General features: G+C 35.6%; 1 protein-coding gene across 11 annotated transcripts in view; it reads right to left on the bottom strand.

Annotated features, from left to right (window-relative positions):
• The window catches only part of CEP128 (centrosomal protein 128), a 404,915-nt gene that overhangs the window by 219,896 nt on the left and 165,026 nt on the right, over window positions 1–19,993 (bottom strand). For all 11 annotated transcript variants that reach the window (XR_007128480.1, XM_047735544.1, XM_047735551.1 and 8 more), the window contains one exon: window positions 12,044–12,236. Coding sequence is in view for 10 of the 11 variants with exons in the window: in XM_047735544.1 (XP_047591500.1) it covers window positions 12,044–12,236 (193 nt within the window). In the remaining variant the exon portion in view is untranslated. The remainder of the gene's footprint in view (window positions 1–12,043; window positions 12,237–19,993) is intronic.

Raw genomic sequence — 19,993 nt, 5'->3', positions numbered from 1 at the left:
GCAGCCTCTATTTAAAAATATTTCCATTTTAAATTCCATGACATGCATATGTTTATTCTGTGCAACCCCATCTGGTATCTAAAGCATTGTGGATCCCAACTTACCTAACAATAAAGAATAATCAAACTTCAAATACGTAGTCAAGAATTCAAGGATAAATTGAAGTTTTATCTACCCAAAGTATACCAGTCATCTGAACACTGAGTCCACTGTTGGGACAGAGGTAATTTCATTAAGTCTACCATCTGCAAAGCAGTAGGTCAGAGCCTGCACTTCAATCTCATGTCAGTATGCTCCAGCGAAGCTCCTTCCCACTTCGGCCCTTCACAAACACTGTTCCCTCTGCTGGGACAACACGGCCAACCGTTCTGGACCTGACTAATGCTTGCTCAGGATCCCCCTATGTGTCACATTCTACGGAAATTCTGCCCTCACCCTCTACTCCATAAAGTGAGATTTCCCATACAGTATGTAGCACAGCCTGTATTCTTCTGAGGCCAACTTCTCCTCTAGGCACAGTAGGCACAGTGTCTTTGGCCAACGAAAATGTATTCATGATAAAACTAGAAGAAAGCAGGAATAGAATAATTAATATATAATAATAAATCCAGCCTGGATTATAATCAATCATCTTCATATCACCATAACCAAAAATTTCATTACTTCATGGAGGACAGGGCCTGGAAGTTAAGTGCCTGGGGACTGCAAAAATCTTAACATGTCCCTAGTCATTTTGTAGAATTTCTAGAAAGAAGTGAACCCCCATTTGTTGTTTTTTGAAATCTGAGTGATAATACTACTTGGGGATTAATGAAATAAAAAACTGCTTATAGCACTTGGTATATTACACACAACAATACATGTTAGCTCTTATTACTATCTAAACAATAACTGGAGACATTGTTAAGTTGCTTAGAGAAAGATGAATATCATATAGTCCTCTTGAATTCAGTTTCCAGGATAAATTTGTTTCTCATAGGAATTTCCATGCCCCCTTTAACTAGGACGATAGGAACCTTGTGACCCAACAAGTATCACTCTTAGATGTCAGAAAACTCAGAAGTAAATTAAGTAATAAAGTACAATAACTCCATCAGGTACCAGGGACATGGTTTCTCTGCTCCCTATTTTTGCCTTATGATTTTATTTTTTAATTTCCTTCTATGTACATGTTATACTATACTTTAACCCAAAGTGGAAGAACAATAAAATGTAAAGGTGGGAAGGCCTATAAATGAACAATGGCCTCAAAGCCAATAAATATCTATATTTCATGTTCATCCACAACCTAATGTAATTTCTTTGAATTTTCTTGCTATATTTAAGTGAAGAGGACCAATATGTATAGACAGGTACAAGGAAATTACATTCATCTTGAAAATGCCAAATTTCACACATTTTAAGAACTGCCTCAGTGCATTTCAAAGTTAATTTTAGTAGACTGAAAGTAATATATGTATATTCCTAACTTTTTGACAATCATCCAAAGATGTACCCCAAGAGTTTCAAGCAGACTTGAGAATTACTTGATATGCCATGAATCAAGTGTCAGAGAAACTATCACAAATCTCTAATTTCATAGTTTTATCGATGTATTAGTTTACCATGTATCCTGTAAAAAATTAAAGTAAATTTAGGGCCTTAAAACAATGCAAATCCATTATATTATACTGTAGATGAGGAAACTGATATGGGTCACACTGGATTAAAATCCTGTCAGCAAAGGTGCATTCCTTTGCAGTGGCTTTGGTGGATTCTCCAAGACAATCCATTTCCTTGCCTTTTCCAGCTTCTTAGAAGCCACCCATAGTTCTTGGGTTATAGTCCTCCTCCTTCATCTTTAAGGCCATCAACAGTAAATAGAGTCTTTCTACCATTGAATCCTACTGACTTCCTCTTCTGCTTTCTCTTTCACTCTCAAGTACTCTTATGATTACGTTGAGCCCAACAGAAAATCTGGGATACTCTTTCCTTCTCAAAACCCTTAATTTACCACAACCACAAAATCTCTTTTGCTATAGAATGTAAGATATTGACAGGTTCTGGGAATTAGGAAGTGGACATCTTTGAAAGAGGTGCGCTTTTATTATTCTGCCTGCCACAATTGATAACTATTATGTATGCAATAAAATACAAAAGATATAATACTTAGAAGAACGCACGGTAAGGATATACTTTGAATTTAATAAAGCTATTTACTGACTTAAGAACTCATTCAAATCTATTTTAGCACATGTACCTCTAACTTACTCTTCTCCCTGAGTACGCTCATGATTCAAACTCAAGTAGACCAGCTTTGTTGTACTACAAAACAGCAGAAAATAATTTAAATAATCCATTAGAGGATTAAACAAGAAAATCTAAGTCCATATCATATATTTAACATCTGTGGATTTTCCAAAATATACTCCAGAACACAAACACACACACACACACACACACACACACACACACACACAAACTTAGAAGGGGAAAAATGTAAACTTTAAATATCTGAACTCTCCATCCAGTCAATACTTAATTATTATCAACTAAGCATATTACTGGATATACTGAAAATGTTTGTCTCTAAAATTAAGTTTAGTCAATAAGAGTATAAAAATTAGGCTCATCATGTACAGAAGCAGGTGGGCAGAGGTATTTATGGCTAAATAAAAATAATTAGCCAAACTTTCTGTTGCCAATTTACTAACAATGTGAATGTTGATTTCATACTCAATTGCAGTTAATGCCTACACAGATCTGTGGATCAGGAGCTCCAGGCATATCATTTATTTATTTAATTCTGGTCCTAGAAAAACTCAAAAACAATTTCAATCTCCCTTGACCTACCTGGATTTCAAATCATAACATAAAACACAAAACACATATGAGAAATAAAATTATTTTAAAAAAGAAATAAAATTTTCTTAATGAAACACAAGCAAAAACAGAGATGGAGATTAAAACAAAATTCTAGTTTGACTCAAATAGTGGACATAATTTTTTTTTTAAAAATTACTATTTCTTAAATGGTTTTTGAAAATAACTATGAAGAAAGCCTGAAAATAAAAGAGAGAAGATGTAATTTCATATCAAACAAAATGATAGTTTAATGAGTTCAAATAATTTCCTCAATCAATCAAATAGTATTTCATTATCTCTAATAATCAACATCACTGAACTTCTGAACTGGTGACAATGTAAAGTAAAGTCCTAAACAGCAAATTAATAAATTGTATTATACTTCGAGATAACCCCCTAAATTAATTTAAAACATTTAATTATACTTCAATATGAAATAGAAAAAAAAATGGTTCTCCTTGTTGTTAGACAACAATGACTAGTATTTATATAAATGTCATGATTGTCAAATACCCTTTCAAATAGAACAACAACAAAAAAAAGGCTTGAAGTGATGTAGAAATAAGTAATAGATGAATGTGTGAGGGGTGGGAAAACACAACCAATAAATAAAAAATGTCACATACAAAATATAAACCATGCAACCCCATGATTAGCAAAGGAAAGATGCTTTAGTCTCCAAGTCCCTCCCTTATTTCTGTCCTACAATGAATTCTAAAAAATTATCCTCTGTTCACCCATCCACCAACTGCAGAACTGGTACAGAGATTCAGACAAAGAGCAAGGGAAAAAACACAGATATAAGCTGAAAGGACTTTCTCAGAACTCTAGGAACAGTGAAATCAAAAGAAACACTTTTTAAAAGTTGAGAGCACCATGGGTAGAGACAAACCCGGTAAATGAGAACCTATGAAAATGCAGAGTGTATTTAGAGTCAGTGCCTTGAACAGCACAGCAATTTTAAGAACAATGAAAAAAAACTGAGTCATATCTCTATTATAGAGTAAAATACTCATCATCAGAGACATTCTATAAAGCCAGAACAATGAGGGTATAGTATACAAGCTTCATCACTAAGTTGGCTCTATGCCTTGGATATCCTTCACATGACAAGTGTTAACCTTGGGAAGCAGCTTACAAAAAAACAGTCATGAGAAACACTTTATAATCTGGCTTATGCACAAGGCTTCTACTATAACAGATCTCTCAGACTTACACGGCAAATCCAGTAGCTACCCCTCATTCTGTCCGTCCTTTTCTCCAAGCAGGTATTGAGCATATACAAGGCAAAGATCAATTCAAACCAATCACAGATGTTGAGAAACAGTCAAAATAAAGGAATCACTACATAAATTATTGTGGTAAGTGAAACTGCCAAAAACAGTAGCGTATTCAAAGAGCTAAAAAAGTAAGGAGGAAAAGACAAAACTTTTTGCCTTATTCTATCCAAGATTCATTTTTCCACTGTTACTTTTGACCCCATCCATTCTCCTACCTCCTGGGATCCTGCTATACCAATTAATCCTTCTTTCACCTGTTCAACCTCTCCCATTCTTGGATCCTTCTACTCAACATTTATAATCATGTTTGTTTATCATCAATAGCAAATAGGAAGTTATCATCTAAAAGCTAAATTTGTTTTACTATTAAGAACTAAAACTATTTTAGATATACACATAGTTTTAATACCCACTCTTTTGGTATTCAGGTATTTTTAAATTTTTTCCAGATATTATACTAGAGAGCTAACTCAAATCATAGTACAAAAGGGGCTAGAAATACTACTAACAATGTTATAGCACCCCTAAATGAATCAGGAGGCTCTTAGAAAATATTATCACAAAATGAATAAAAATATAAATGGTTTAAATACCTCTATTGTAAAATGTAATACATAACTGAAATATTAGGAAAGACAAATACTGTTACCTAATCCCAGAGTGCCATAAACCAAATGTAAACCACTCTGATTAAATTACTTAACTTCTGCCAAACATTTGCTGATTTGCCTTTTGGTTATGCAGAGTTTATTCCAGTTACATAGAGTACATTGTTTTGGGGGTTTTTTTGTTTGGTTGGGGTTTTTTTGATGCACCTTTTCTCTACTGCTTACTTCTTGGCGAAGGCATAGTTCCTAACAAAAAACAATGAAACCATCTGAGCAATTACTCTTCTGCTGCAGAAAATATTACCTTCTGAAGTGGCTGAAGAACTATTTCCCTTTTCCATATCCTTTTAGTATTTTCCCTTTTATTCAGAAAAGGTAACTCCCTAACAAAGAGGCCCTGACAATGGCCTATTTCATCCTTGCATGTACATTCCCAATAAGTGATACGACAGGAAGAGAGAGATTAGGGAAACCTGAATCTAGAATGTATGTTTCTGAGAATTACTATCTTTCTAGGCATTGTACCTATCACAGTATCAGGGTAGTAGGGTTTGGGGAGTAGTCCACCTAATCCAACAAAGGCAAATGAATATAACACTTACTCAAAACTAGAAACTGGGTAAGAAAAATCAAATTTCATCTTTAAGGGAAAGGAATTTCAGAGACCATGTCAATTTCTAATTACTCAAAGAAGAAAAACTACGCACACTAAATAGTAACAGCCACAATCACAGAGTGCCTGGAAAGTAAGACAGGTGCCTTGTTTAACTAAAATTTCATAATTTCAGCTTAAGAAAAACTATGTTAAGAAAATTATTGCAGAGAAAGGAGAATCCTCCTACACTGTTGGTGGGAATGCAAGCTGGTGCAACCACTCTGGAAAACAGCATGGAGGTTCCTCAAAAAGTTGAAAATAGAGCTACCCTATGACCAAGCAATCACACTACTGGGTATTTACCCTAAAGATAAAAATGTAGTGATCCGAAGGGGCACATGCACCCAAATGTTTCTAGCAGCAATGTCCACAGTAGCCAAACTATGGAAAGAACCTAGATGTCCATCAACAGGTGAATGGATAAAGAAGATGTGGTATATATATATACAATGGAATACTACGCAGCCATCAAAAGAAATGAAATCTTGCCATTTGCAATGACTTGGACGGAACTAGAGGGTATTATGCTGAGCGAAAGAAGTCAACCAGAGAAAGACAATTATCATATGATCTCCCTGATATGAGGAATTTGAGAGGCAATGTGGGGGGCTTGAGGGGAAGGAAAAAAATGAAACAAGATGTGATTGGGAGGGAGACGAACCATAAGAGACTCTTAAGCTCACAAAACAAACTGAGTGTTGCTGGGGGAAGGGAGGGTAGGGAGAGAGTGGTTGAGCTATGGACACTGGGGAGGGCATGTGCTATGGTGAGTGCTGTGAAGTGTATAAGCCTGACGATTCACAGACCTGTACCCCTGGGGCTAATTATACATTATATGTTAATTTTTTAAAAATTAAAAAAAAAAAGATGGGGTGCCTGGGTGGCTCAGTGGGTTAAAGCCTCTGCCTTCAGCTCGGGTCATGATCCCAGGGTCCTGGGATCGAGCCCCACATCAGGCTCTCTGCTTAGCAGGGAGCCTTCTTCCCCCCTCTCTCTCTCTGCCTGCCTCTCTGCCTACTTGTGATCTCTGTTCTGCCTACTTATGATCTCTGTCTGTCAAATGAATAAAATCTTTAAAAAAAATTTAAAAAAAAGAAAATTATCTGCTATATTTGTTCATCATTAGCATTTCATATAGCAAGAATGAATTGAAATCGTCCTATACAAATGCCCCTCCTTCTGAAGCTCTTTGAAAAAAAAGGAATCCTTTCAATTTCCACATGCATGTTAGTTTTTAGTAAATCTCATAGTTTCAAAGTATTTTTACAGAGAAATACTGGCACATACAGGAGCAGTGGCTTACCAGAATATTAAAAAGGTAGACAGCAGTTAGTTTCTTAAGAAATTATTAAAAATAACTACCTACACAAGTGACAATATTCCTAACAACTCCCAACTGCAGTTTACATCTCTCTACTCTGATCTTTGTTACCATTCATAACACTAATGATTTTTTAGTCAATAATTACCGAACTTCTAAGGGGGCCATGACATTACCTTCTCATTAGAGTTCCTCTCCTTTTTGAACACTCCAGGCGAAACCTACAGGCCTAAAGAAGCCCAGGAAGCATAGAAAATTCAGATAAACAAATCTGACAGCACTCACCAATAAACTTCTTGTACATGGGTTTCAGTTAACATGGCACATGTTAGTCAATAGGACATTAAATCAAACTAAAAATATTAATGCAGAGAATGGCAACTGCAATGAATACAAAGTTTCTCTGTAATACTTCTCTTATAAATAGGTTGACCTTGTTCTATCTAACAGGTAAGTTTCTAAGACAGTGAAGGGAATCAAATATAAATTTCTATAATTCATTTTGATGTTTCAGAAATACCTAAGTTTAATCATCAAACCTGCAGGCTGTCACCTCTCCTATGTATATACTATTGTAAACAAATGCAAAAGTAACCCAAGAAGAAATCACTATGCAGATAAATCCTGCAAAGAATCTTTCTTCCCCCTCTGTTTCTTATAGAAATCCTGCTACATTCCTCAAGATCTAAATCAAAGGATATGTCCTAACAAAAAACTTCCCCATATGGGCCTCTACCAAAGTAATCAGTACTCCCATTTTCACCAGTACATGCTGCTTGTATTTCTAGTAACATATGTATTTCACCCTACCTCCTAATAAATATGTTTATATGTCTCCAACTGCAACAGACTTTGCTTAATCTTCATTATTCATAAGTCCACACAATTTCTGAATCACAGACAGCACTTAATACATCTTATATACATAAGGCAAGAGAGTACCATATCATTTCTTTGTTAACAATAGTTTGATTCTTTCCAAAACATTTTTTCATTTATGACTTTAAGGAATAGGTGTAAAAAATAAGATCCCTCCTTTCTCTGTCACCAAAATCAGCCCCTACTTCCCTACTTTCTTATTTATCCCAATGGCAAAACCACTGAGACCTTATAATCTCCTATATGGGTTCCATCACCTACACTGCTCTCCATTTTACACCAATTCCTCCATAATACCTTCTGCATTTGTTGCCACTACTAACACCCCCTTCCTTTGCTTTTATTGAGACTATTACAATAGGCAATTGATTACACAATCAATACTAACTAAAATAGATCTAATAACAGCCTCAAAATACATGAAACAACAAAAAAAAATGACACACATATATACAATCAAAGTAAATAGCTGGATATTTTAGCCATTCTCTATCAGTTATTGATAAAGGTAGACAAAATCAGTAGGGATATAGAAATCACCAGGGACAGAGAACATTATGAAACAGTTTGACATAACTGATAATTATAAAATATTTCACAATAAATGCAGAACATAACTTTCTTTTAAGTACACATGGAAAATTGACTAGGACAGACCACATTTGGGACCATAAAACAAGTCCTGGAAGATTTCAAAGAATCAAAATTACGGAGAGCATATTCTAAGACCACAGGGTATTAAGTTAGAAATCAGTAATAAAATATGCAGGAAACTCTTCACATAATTGGAAACTAAGTAGTATACTTCTAAAAACCCCCCACAGGTCAAAGAAGAAATCACAGGGGAAATATTTTCTAGTTTAAATTAAATGATAATGAAAACATGACATTGAAACATTTGTGGAATACATTTCAAGTATCACTAAGATGGAAATTTAGAACTTTAACGACAACATTAAGAAAAAAAGGTATTAAAATAAGGCTTGTGACTTAAGAATCCAGAGAAAAAAGCAAATGATACATAAAGTAAGTAAAAGATGGGAAATTAAAAATAAAAGTAGAGGTCAACATTAAAAGACAAATAGAAAAAAATTAAATTCAAAGTTGCTTCTTTGAAAATATTAGTAAAATTAAAACCCTCAGCAAGACTTATAAAGGATAAAAGAAAATTACCAAATCAGAAATATAATAGTAAGCATCAGTACAGATCTTACAGAAATTAAAAGAATTTAAAAGGGGATAGCATAAGAAATTTTAAGCCAACAAATTTGACAACTTAGATAAAATGAGCAAATATGTTGAAAGGTACACATTAATAAAACTGACTCAAGAAGAAGAAATTCTGAATAGCCGTATATCTATTAAAGAATTTGAGTTTGAAATTTAAAGCCTTACCCAAATGAAAACTGCGGGCCCAGGAGGCTTCATTAATGAATTCTATCATGCATTTAAAAAAAATAATAATACATACTATATACAAATGTTTCTAAATGTAAAAGGAAAATACAACTTATTTTAAGAGGTCACTGTTATATTAACATTCAAATCAGATAAAGACATTACAAGAAAAGAAGCTACAGAACAATATTCCTCATGAACACAGATGCAAAAAAAATCTTAACTGTTAATAAATTGAATCCAGCCATATATAAATGGGAAAATACAATTTGACAAAGTATAGTTGATCCCAGGAATATACGGTTGGTTTAATATGTACTGGAGGTCCCATTCAGTGGAAAGGAAAGGAAAAGAGAGGAGAAGAAAGAAAGGAAAGGAAAGGAGGAAGGAAAGGAAAAGGGAAAGAAGGGAGAGGAGAAGGGATAGGAGAAAGGAAAGGACAGGAAAAGAGAAAGTACAGGACAGGGAAAGGAAGGGAAGGGAAAAGGAAAAGGAAAGGAACAAAAAAGAAAGGAAAAAGAAAACAACTCACCAGGAGAAGCAAAAACTGTCCTTATTTATAGGTGATGATTATGTACAAAGAAAACCCTAAGTGTTAAGAAATCAAAAACAATGATAACAAAAAACAACTGCTACAAGTAATAAATGAGCTACCACAATTAAAGAACATTAAGTTAATGCACACACACACAAAAATCAATTGTATTTCTATATAGTAGAAAAGATTGTTGGAAATTCAAGTTTTAAAATGTCATTTAATAACATCATAAATCAGAAAAAATTAGGAATAAATCTGAAAAAAATGTCCAAGACCTATCTGTTGAAAAGTACAAAATATCCATGCGAAAAGTTAAAAACTTAAATATGTGTATAGACATACCATGTTCATGGATAGAAATACTCAATATCAAGAAAGTCCATTCTTAAACGTGTACATTTAACAGTCTTATCAAAAAACTAGCAAATTCCTTTTAAAAAACCTGACAAGCTGATTTTAAGATGCATAAAGGAATTCAAGTGCTCTATGAATACAAAACAAGCAATAAATGTTTATTAAATTTACATAATAGAAATAAAAGAATCATATTGAGAAATTATAACATTTATAACTTATTTTCTGAGGCTTTTATGTAAAAGCTGGGCATTTAAACGTAATTATTTCAGGGCTGCCTGGGTGGCTCAGTGGGTTAAGCCTCTGCCTTCAGCTCAGGTCATGATCTCAGGGTCCTGGGATCGAGTCCCACATAGGGCTCTCTGCTAGGCGGGGACCCTGCTTCCTCCTCTCTCTCTCCCCCTATCTGCCTACTTGTGACCTCTCTCTCTGTCAAATAAATAAAATCTTAAAAAAAAAAACCATAATTATTTCAGTGTACAAATATTTGGTTCTTTCCTTTTAGATTTGTCCACCTAAAAGTTACAGGTATTTATAATATACTACTGCATTAATCCCTATAAAAAATAATTTACTGGGTGATAATATTGATAATATTTACCAAAAGAAAAGCCAGGTTGCAATCTAGTATTTGTAAATAGTCTATTAACATGTACAGAGAGCATAGAATGTTTTATCTATAAAGTCTGTAATTAGATTCTATTGTACTGTCCTTAAAAAATTATATATGTATACATGTACATATATGTATATTTAAGGGCATACTCTGACTTTTACTACTAGGACAGTTTACATTTTCAATTGCACTATAGCAGCAGTTTGCAATGGATGGTTTTGGGGTCATCCAAGACCACTTATTAATACTACTAAGATATTACTTGCCTTTTTCACACTCAAGTTCTCATAAACACAGTTCAGTTTTTCCAGAGGTTACATAACATGGAATATAACAACGGAATACAGAAGCAAATACAAAATTGCAGTTGTATTCATTTAAGACAGCAATGAAAGATATTTACAAAAGTGCAAAACAAAGCCATCATCAATATTTTTGTATTGGAACTAGTTAAATGTCTTTAATTTTTATGTTAACAATATAATAGGTTTATAATTATTATTTCAAAGGAATTAATATTTTTAAATGCTCAGTTTTAATTTTTAACATGGTAGATATTAATGCATATGATATACCTTGATTAAAGCTCTGTGAGTTCTCAAAAATGTTAATGAATGCAAAGTGGTCCTGATACCCAAAAAACTCAGAATCACTGCATACAGCAGTAATTTTTAACAGTACCTGTAGAAGGAATAATCCTGATAAATAAAATGAAAAAAAAAAAAAAATTTAGGGGGCTATTATATATTAGTGTTTTATTTTTCTTAGTGGGACACTATATTAAGTCTCTTTCTGGTTCTTCAATTAATAAAGTTCACCAATCCAATAACAAAAAGGCCTAGGCCAACACAAGAAACACATAGGATTTCCATACATAATGCTGTTTTTCTTCTTCCCATCATGATGTATCCCTAGTAGAACCAAAAAGAAAAGCAGTTTTTCCAAACTTCTTATCAAACTTTTAAAGTACTGCCTACATATTAAACATATTAAACCCTGCCCCCTGCTCTCCCAAACTCTTCTTCCCTTACTCTATTGTTTTCACCATTGTGCTTATAACCTTCTAATACACTAACAATTTATCTATGCTTTATGTTTATTTTCTGTCACTCCACTCTATACAATGTAAGCTAAATAAGAGGATTTTTTTTGTTTTATCCATAATGTATCTTCAGCACTTTTAACAGTGCCCAAGACAAAATAGGCACAGAGTAAATATTTATTGAATAAATTAATGAATATTCTCCTGAAGTAAAATATAAACTTCAGCATTTTATCAGGGAAGAACAAATGTCTGACCACATTAATACTTGGAAATGGCAACAAAGTGCTATCTATACAGGAGAGATGCACTAACTGAAGGAAAAATTCTCAGGGTGAACAATCTTCTCTTCTGGAGACAGAAATTAAGAAAGATAGGGAGACAAAAGACAGGAAAGGAAAGGGATTCAGAAATAATCCAAAGTAGAGACAAGGGAAATGGGCTTTTCTTTCAAATCCTAGGATTCCACAAACACAAAGAAAAATAAGAGTATGAACAACTAACACACCTCTTTTCTCCTTGTGTATTTCTTCCAGAAGCTGCTCTTGTCTTTCTATCTGTTCAAAGAGACACTGGAGCTCAGATTCCTTGTTTTCCGTCATATTCCTCAGCTGTTGTCTGCACAGTATCAGCTGGTGCCGCAGATTTTTTTCTCGGTTTTCTCTCTCTTTTAGTTCCTCACAGAGCCACTGAAGTTTTGTCTAAAAAAAAATGATATTTATATATCTCATTTTTTAAAAATCTAGAAAACAGTAACATTTCAACAGTAACAGTAACAGGAGGGAAAAGTCATGATAATCCAAACAAATATAAGCAATAATAAATTTAAGCAAAACAAAAAGGTACCCATAATATTTTAATTTGATAATAATTTATATCAATTAAAAGTTGGTATAGCAACTAAGCCATGATTATCTTGGATTTTTATAAAATATTTTATATTCCCTATCATCTTTGGAAAGGCAATACCATGGAAAAAACTGGCCTACTGAACTTGCACTCATAATACAATTAGCTCCCTAAAGGAATATATAAGGCAGTCTAGTACATTTTTAAGCATTTTTAAAGTAAAAAGTACCTCAGAATAGAATGCTACAGACTCGTCACAAAAGGGATCTTGAATTTAGAGATTTTTCTTCTTCAAAAAAAGACATCAAAAAGAATGAAATCTTGCCATTTGCAATGACGTGGATGGAACTAAAGGGTATTACACTAAGCAAAGTCAGTCAGTCAGAGAAAGACAAATACCATATGATTTCACCCATATGTGGAATTTAAGGAACAAAACATACGAACATAAGGGAAGGGAAGAAAAAATCAAATAAGATAACGAAAGAGGGAGTTAAACCATAAGTGATGCTGAACTCCAGGAAACAAACAGGGTCGCTGGAGGGGAGATGGGTGGAAGGAGGATGGGGTAACTGGGTGATGTTAACTACATTGAATTTAGATAAATAATTTTGAAATAAATAATAATAATAATACTTTTTTTAAAAAAAGATAAGATGGCTAGGTTTGATTTCTAAAAATTGCATAACCCCAGGGGTCCAGCTAATAATGTAGAGATATTCTATACGGTATGAAGGACATAAAGTCAGTTTATGCCCACATTTAGACGTCTAGGAAATTTAACTGAAGCAACTCTTTTTCATAGACTCTAACCTCACCGTCTTTATTATTTAAATACTTAAGTCAGGGATGAGGAAAAAAAATTTTTTCACCTTCACTAGAACAGGATTTCAGTCAGCTCTTAGGATCTTCACAAGTGAGGGTGCCCTTCAAAGTCTAGATGATTTTAAATAATCTATAACAGTCTTTATTTCAGTAAGAAGCAAAATAAAGGAAGCAATGGGTCAAACAGAAAAATTAAGTTAAGCTAAAGGGTAACTTCCCTGAACAGCATTCATCAGTAAGCAAGAAAGTTCTAGGCCTCCAGAAATCTAGGAGGTTCTCGGGATATGCCACAGTATAAAACAGTCTGTGATTATTAGGCAAACAATGAATAGAATGTGAATGTGTTAAGTGAAGGGAAATCATGCTTGTAAAAGCAAAACCTAGATCACATTTATTATAAATGCTCATCAAAAACAAAGAAAGCACTGCATAGAAGTTCCACTTCCAGAATGAGGGCAAGAGGAGTTCTGCAAAGCTGCTCTTAAATGAAAATGTTAGGTAGAAGCTAGATAAATATGAGCAGTGGAAGGAACACACCCTGTGTCACAAAAGCTCCACTCCACATTTCATAAAGTTATTGCCAAGAAGACGGTTCCCTCTTTCCCCAGTTCACAGTCAAGTTATATGGTATTGTGGCATAATAAGAAAGATACTTGGTCCTTGTCCCTTATTCTTGGCACAGAGCTCCTAAAGTCCCTGGAATTTCCAGAGTAAGAATGTCCTTTGTTATTCATAACAAGCCTGTGGAATCCAATCAGAGTGTTTAGGGTGGGGTCACTGGACAGCCTCAGGATGGGACTGGTGATTAAGGATTTGGAATTTTCGCCCTACCCTTCAACCTCTAGGAAGTGGGAATACAGGAGGCCACTGGATATTAAGTTCTATAAAAACTCTTGAACAATGAGATTTAATTAGCTTCCACATCAGTGAACAAATCACTGGAGTGCCAGGAGTGTGAAATACCCTCAGACTCTATGCAGACTCTTTAAGACTTTACCTTATATAACCTCTTCATCTGGCTGGTTATTTCTATTCTTCATAAATAAACTGGTAATAGTAAGCAAAGTATTTCCCTTAGATCAGTGAGCCATTACAGCAAATTAAACCTGAGGAGAGAGCAGTGGGAATCCCTAATTTGTAGCCAAGTCAGATGGAAGTGTAGGTCACCTAGGGATCCATTATTTATGATTGGCATCTGAATTGGGTGCAGATGGGACTGAGCCCTTCATCTCTAGTATTTGCTAACTCTGGATAGTTCGTGTCAGAGCTGAACTAAATTGTAGGACACCCAGTTGGTGTTTGCAGAGAACTGGAGGAATCATCTCATGTGGAAAACTCAAAAAGTTGGAGTAAGAAATGTGGTGAGTAGAAACAGAATGTAATAGTAGGTATTGCATTGGAAGGGCAGACCACTAAGATTTTTCATTTTCATAGCTCTAATCTGCGTAGGCTAAAGTCCTGGCAAGTCAGTGGAGATACTAGGGATTCCCTCCTCCACCATGCCCTCGCTGAAAGGGTGGCCACTCTACCGCAAACACAGAAGCGTGAGAACACTGGGGTCCAAAATGCCATTTACAATTACAGCAAAAGCCATGTGATCATATCAAAAGGTTCAGAGAAAGTATATGATGAAATTCAACACCTATTCACAATAAAATCATTCAACAAACTAGGAACAGAGGGAACTTTCTCAACCTGAAAAACATATCTATGAACAACTCCTATTATTACACGTAATAGTTAAAGACTGAATGCTTTCTCCCTAAGATCATGAACAAGAAAAGAATGCTCTATCCACTTCTAACATTTTATTAGGATATCCTGGAAAGGAAATTATACAGGAAAATATCAATATACATAAGTTATTTGTATTTCTACACACTTGAATGATGAACCCAAAAATAAAGTTAAAAAGACAATGTTTATAATAACATCAAAAGAATACTTAACATACTTTTTAAAAGAAGTGTAAAACTTACACTCCAAAAACTACAAAACACTGTTGAAAAAAAAAAATTAAAGAAGACCTAAATAAATGAGAAGATACTCCACGAGCACATAAATCAGAAGACAATAGATTTAAGATAGAGACAGTCCCCAAACTGATCTATAGATTCAAAGAAACGCATATCAAAATCCCCACTGGCATCTTGGGAGAAATTGATAAGGTGATCTTAAATTTTTTTTTTAAGATTTTATTTATTTATTTGACAGACAGAGATCACAGGTAGGCAGAGAGGCAGTCAGAGAGAGGAGGAAGCAGGCTCCCCGCTGAGCAGAGAGCCCGATGTGGGGCTTGATCCCAGGACCCTGGGATCATGACCTGAGCCGAAGGCAGAGGCTTTAACCCACTGAGTCACCCAGGCGCCCCGGTGATCTTAAATTTCATATGGAAATTTAAAGGGACCCAGAAAAAACAAAAACAGATGTTGAAAAAGAACAAAGGTGGTAGAGTCACACTTAGCTGATTTCAAAGCTCATTAGAAAGCTGTAATAATCAAGACAGTGTGGTATGGGCATTAGGATAGGCATAGATCAATGGAGTTAAATTGAGAGTCAGAAATAAACCCATACATACATGGTCAATAGATTTTCAACAAGACTTCCAAAAAAATTTGATGAGGAAAGATTAGTCTTTTCAACCAACAGTTCTGGGACAACTGAATATCCATATACAAAAGCATAGAACTGAACCCATACTTCATACCATAGAAGAAAATTAACTCAAAATGGATCAAAGACCTAAATGTAAGAACTAAAAATAGCAAATTCCTAAAAGAAAGCAAAGGCATAAGTCTTAGTAACCTTGGTTTCACAATGACTTCTTAGATATGACACCAAAAACACAACCAACCAAGAAAAAAAACTGACAGACTGGACTTCACCAAAATTAAAAACACGTGCTTCAGAGATTACAATCAACACAGTGAAAAGGCAACCCACTGAACAGGAGAAAATATTTACAGGTCATATACCTGACAAAGAACTATTTAAGATACACAAAGAACTCAGTAATAAAAAGACAAACAATGAACTGAGCAAGGGACATATCTTCAAAGATACACAAATAGCCAATAATCACATGAAATGATACTCAATACTATTAACCATCACAGAAATGCAAATCAAAACCACAATGAGATTCCATTTCACACTCAGCAGGATAACTAGAATCAAAAAGACAGATGATAACAATTGTGGTTTGTGGGGAGGAATCCGAATTCTTGTATAATGGTAGTAGGAGCGTACCATGGTGCAGCCACATTGGAAAACAGTCTGGCCATTCTTCAAAAGGTTAATATTGGGGCACCTGGGTGGCTCAGTGGGTTAAAGCCTATGCCTTTGGGCTCCGGTCACTATCTCAGGGTCCAGGGATCGAGCCTGGCTTCAGGCTCTCTGCTCAGCGGGGAGCCTGCTTCCTCCTCTCTCTCTGCCTGCGTCTCTGCCTACTTGTGATCTCTGTCTGTCAAATAAATAAATAAAATTTTTTTTTAAAAAAGGGTTAATAGTTGTCTTTCTCCGATTGAATTATTTCGCTAAGCATGATACCCTCTAGTTCCATCCACGTCGTCGCAAATGGCAAGATTTCATTTCTTTTGATGGCTGCATAGTATTCCATTGTGTATATATACCACATCTTCTTTATCCATTCGTCTGTAGATGGACATCTAGGTTCTTTCCATAGTTTGGCTATTGTAGACATTGCTGCTATAAACATTCGGGTGCACGTGCCCCTTCAGATCACTACGTTTGTATCTTTAGGGTAAATACCCAGCAGTGCAATTGCAGGGTCAACTATCATATGATCTCCCTGATATGAGGGAGAGGAGATGCAACATGGGGGGTTGAGGGTGTAGGAGAAGAATAAATGAAACAAGATGGGATTGGGAGGGAGACAAACCATAAGTGACTCTTAATCTCACAAAACAAACTGAGGGTTGATGGGGGGAGGGGGTTGGGAGAGGGGGGTGGGGTTATGGATACTGGGGAGGGTATGTGCTATGGTGAGTGCTGTGAAGTGTGTAAACCTGGCGATTCGCAGACCTGTACCCCTGGGGATAAAAATATATGTTTATAAAGCTCTAAAAAAAAAAAAAAAAAAGAAAAAAGAAAGGATGAATACCCAAGTTTTGTAGCAACATGGACGGGACTGGAAGAGATTATGCTGAGTGAAATAAGTCAAGCAGAGAGAGTCAATTATCATATGGTTTCACTTATTTGTGGAGCATAACAAATAACATGGAGGACAAGGGGAGATGGAGAGGAGAAGGGAGTTGAGGGAAATTGGAAGGGGAGGTGAACCATGAGAGACTATGGACTCTGAAAAACGATCTGAGAATTTTGAAGGGGTGGGGGGTGGGAGGTTGGGGGCACCAGGTGGTGGGTATTGTAGAGGGCACAGATTGCATGGAGCACTGGGTGTGGTGCAAAAATAATGAATACTGTTATGCTGAAAAAATAAAAAAACTAAAATCTCAAAAAAAATAAAAAAATAAAAAAATAAAAAAGGGTTAATATTAGTTCCCAAATAACCCAGCACTACTACTCTTTTTTTTTTTTTTAACATATACTGTATTATTTGCCCTAGGGGTACTGGTCTGTGAATCATAAGCCTTACACATCTCACAACACTCACCAAAGCACATACCCTCCCCAATGTTCATAAACCACCCACCCTATCCCTCTCCCGTCCACCTGCCAGCAACACTCAGTTTGTTTCATGAGATTAAGAGTCTCTTATGGTTTGTCTCCATCCTGATCCCATCTTGTTTCATTTTTTCCCTCCCTACCCCCTCATAACCCTTCCACCCTGGCTCTCAAATTCCTCATATCACAGAGAACATGATAATGGTCTTTCTCTGACTGACTTATTTCGTGTAGCATAATACCATCTAGTTTCATCCATGTCCTTGCAAAGGGCAAGATTTCATGTTTTTGATGGCTGCACAGTATTCCATTGTGTGTGTATGTACACACACACAAACACACACAAACACACACACACACATATATATATACAAACCACATCTTCTTTATCCATTTATCTGTTGATGGACATCGAGGCTCTTTCCATAGTTTGGCTACTGTGGACATTGCTGCTATAAACATTCGGGTGCACGTGCCCCTTCGGATCACCACATTTGTATCATTAGGATAAATACCCAGTAGTGTGATTGCTGGGTTGTAGGGTAGCTCTATTTTCAACTTTTTGAGGAACCTCCATGCTGTTTTCCAGAGTGGCTGCACTAGCTTGCATTCCCACCAAGAGTGTAGGAACGTTCCCCGTTCTCCGCATCCTCACCAACATCTGTAGTTTCCTGACTTGTTGATTTTAGCCATTCTGACTGGTCAGAGGTGGTATCTCACTGTGTTGTTAATTTGTATCTCTCTGATGCTGAGTGATGTTGAATACTGTTTCATGTGTCTGTTGGCCATTTGGATGTCTTCTTTGCAGAAATGTCTGTTCATGTCTTCTGCCCATTTCTTGATCAGATTATTTGTTCTATGGGTGTTGAGTTTGATAAGTTTGTGGTAGTTTATTGGATACTAGCCCTTTATCTGATATGTCATTTGCAAATATCTTCTCCCATTCTGTCAGTTGTCTTTTGGTTTTGTTGACTGTTTCCTCTGCTGTGCAAAAGTTTTTGATCTTGACGAAGTCCCAATAGTTCAGTTTTGCCCTTGCTTCCCTTCCCTTTGACAATGTGTCTAGGAAGGAAGAAGTTGCTGTGGCTGAGGTAGAAGAGGTTGCTGCCTGTGTTCTCCTCAAGGATTTCGATGGATTTCTTTCTCACATTGAGGCCCTTCATCCATTTTTTTCCTCATTTTTTTTAATTTCTTTTCAGTGTAACAGAATTCCTTATTTATGCACCACATCCAGTTCTCCATGCAATACGTGCCCTCCATAATACCCACCCCCAGGCCCCCCAACCTCCCACCCCCGCCCCTTCAAAACCCTCAGATTGTTTTTCAGAGTCCATAGTCTCTCATCTTTCATCCATTTTTTTAGTCTATTTTTGTGTGTCGTGTAAGGAAATTACCCAGTTTCATTTTTCTGCATGGGGCTGTCCAATTTTCCCAACACCATTTGTTTAAGAGAGTCTTTTTTCCATTGGATATTCTTTCCTGCTCTGTCAAAGATTAGTTGACCATAGAGTTGAGGGTCTATTTCTGGGCTCTCTATTCTGCTCCATTGATCTATATGTCTGTTTTTATGCCAGTATCATACTGTCTTGGTGATGACAGCTTGAAGTCCAGAATTGTGATGCCACCAAGTTTTCTTTTTCAATATCCCTCTGGCTATTCAGGGTCTTTTCTGGTTCCATATAAATTTTAGGATTGTTTGTTCCATTTCTTTGAAAAAAAAAATTGATGGTATATTGATAGGGGTTGCATTAAACATGTAGATTACTTTACGTAGCATAGACATTTTCACAAGATTGTTCTTCCAATCCATGAGCATGGAATGTTTTTCCATTTCTTTGTGTCTTTCTCAATTTCTTTCATGAGTACTTTATAGTTCTCTGAGTAAAGACCCCTTGTCTCTTTTGTTAGGTTTATTCCTAGGTATCTTATGGTTTGGGGTGCAATTGTAAATGGGATTGATGCCTTAATTTCTCTTTCCTCTGTTTTGCTGTTGGTGGATAGAAATGGAACTGATTTCTGTGCATTGATTTTATATCCTGACACTTTACTGAATTCCTGCATGAGTTCTAGCAATTTTGGGATGGAGTCTTTTGGGTTTTCCACATAAAGTATCATATCATCTGCAAAGAGTGAGAGT

The sequence above is a fragment of the Lutra lutra genome, chromosome 7 (genome assembly GCF_902655055.1).
Source record: "Lutra lutra chromosome 7, mLutLut1.2, whole genome shotgun sequence".
Classification (NCBI taxonomy): domain Eukaryota; kingdom Metazoa; phylum Chordata; class Mammalia; order Carnivora; family Mustelidae; genus Lutra; species Lutra lutra.
Note: the sequence above shows the minus strand (reverse complement) of the source record. Positions and strands in the feature narration are given on the sequence as shown.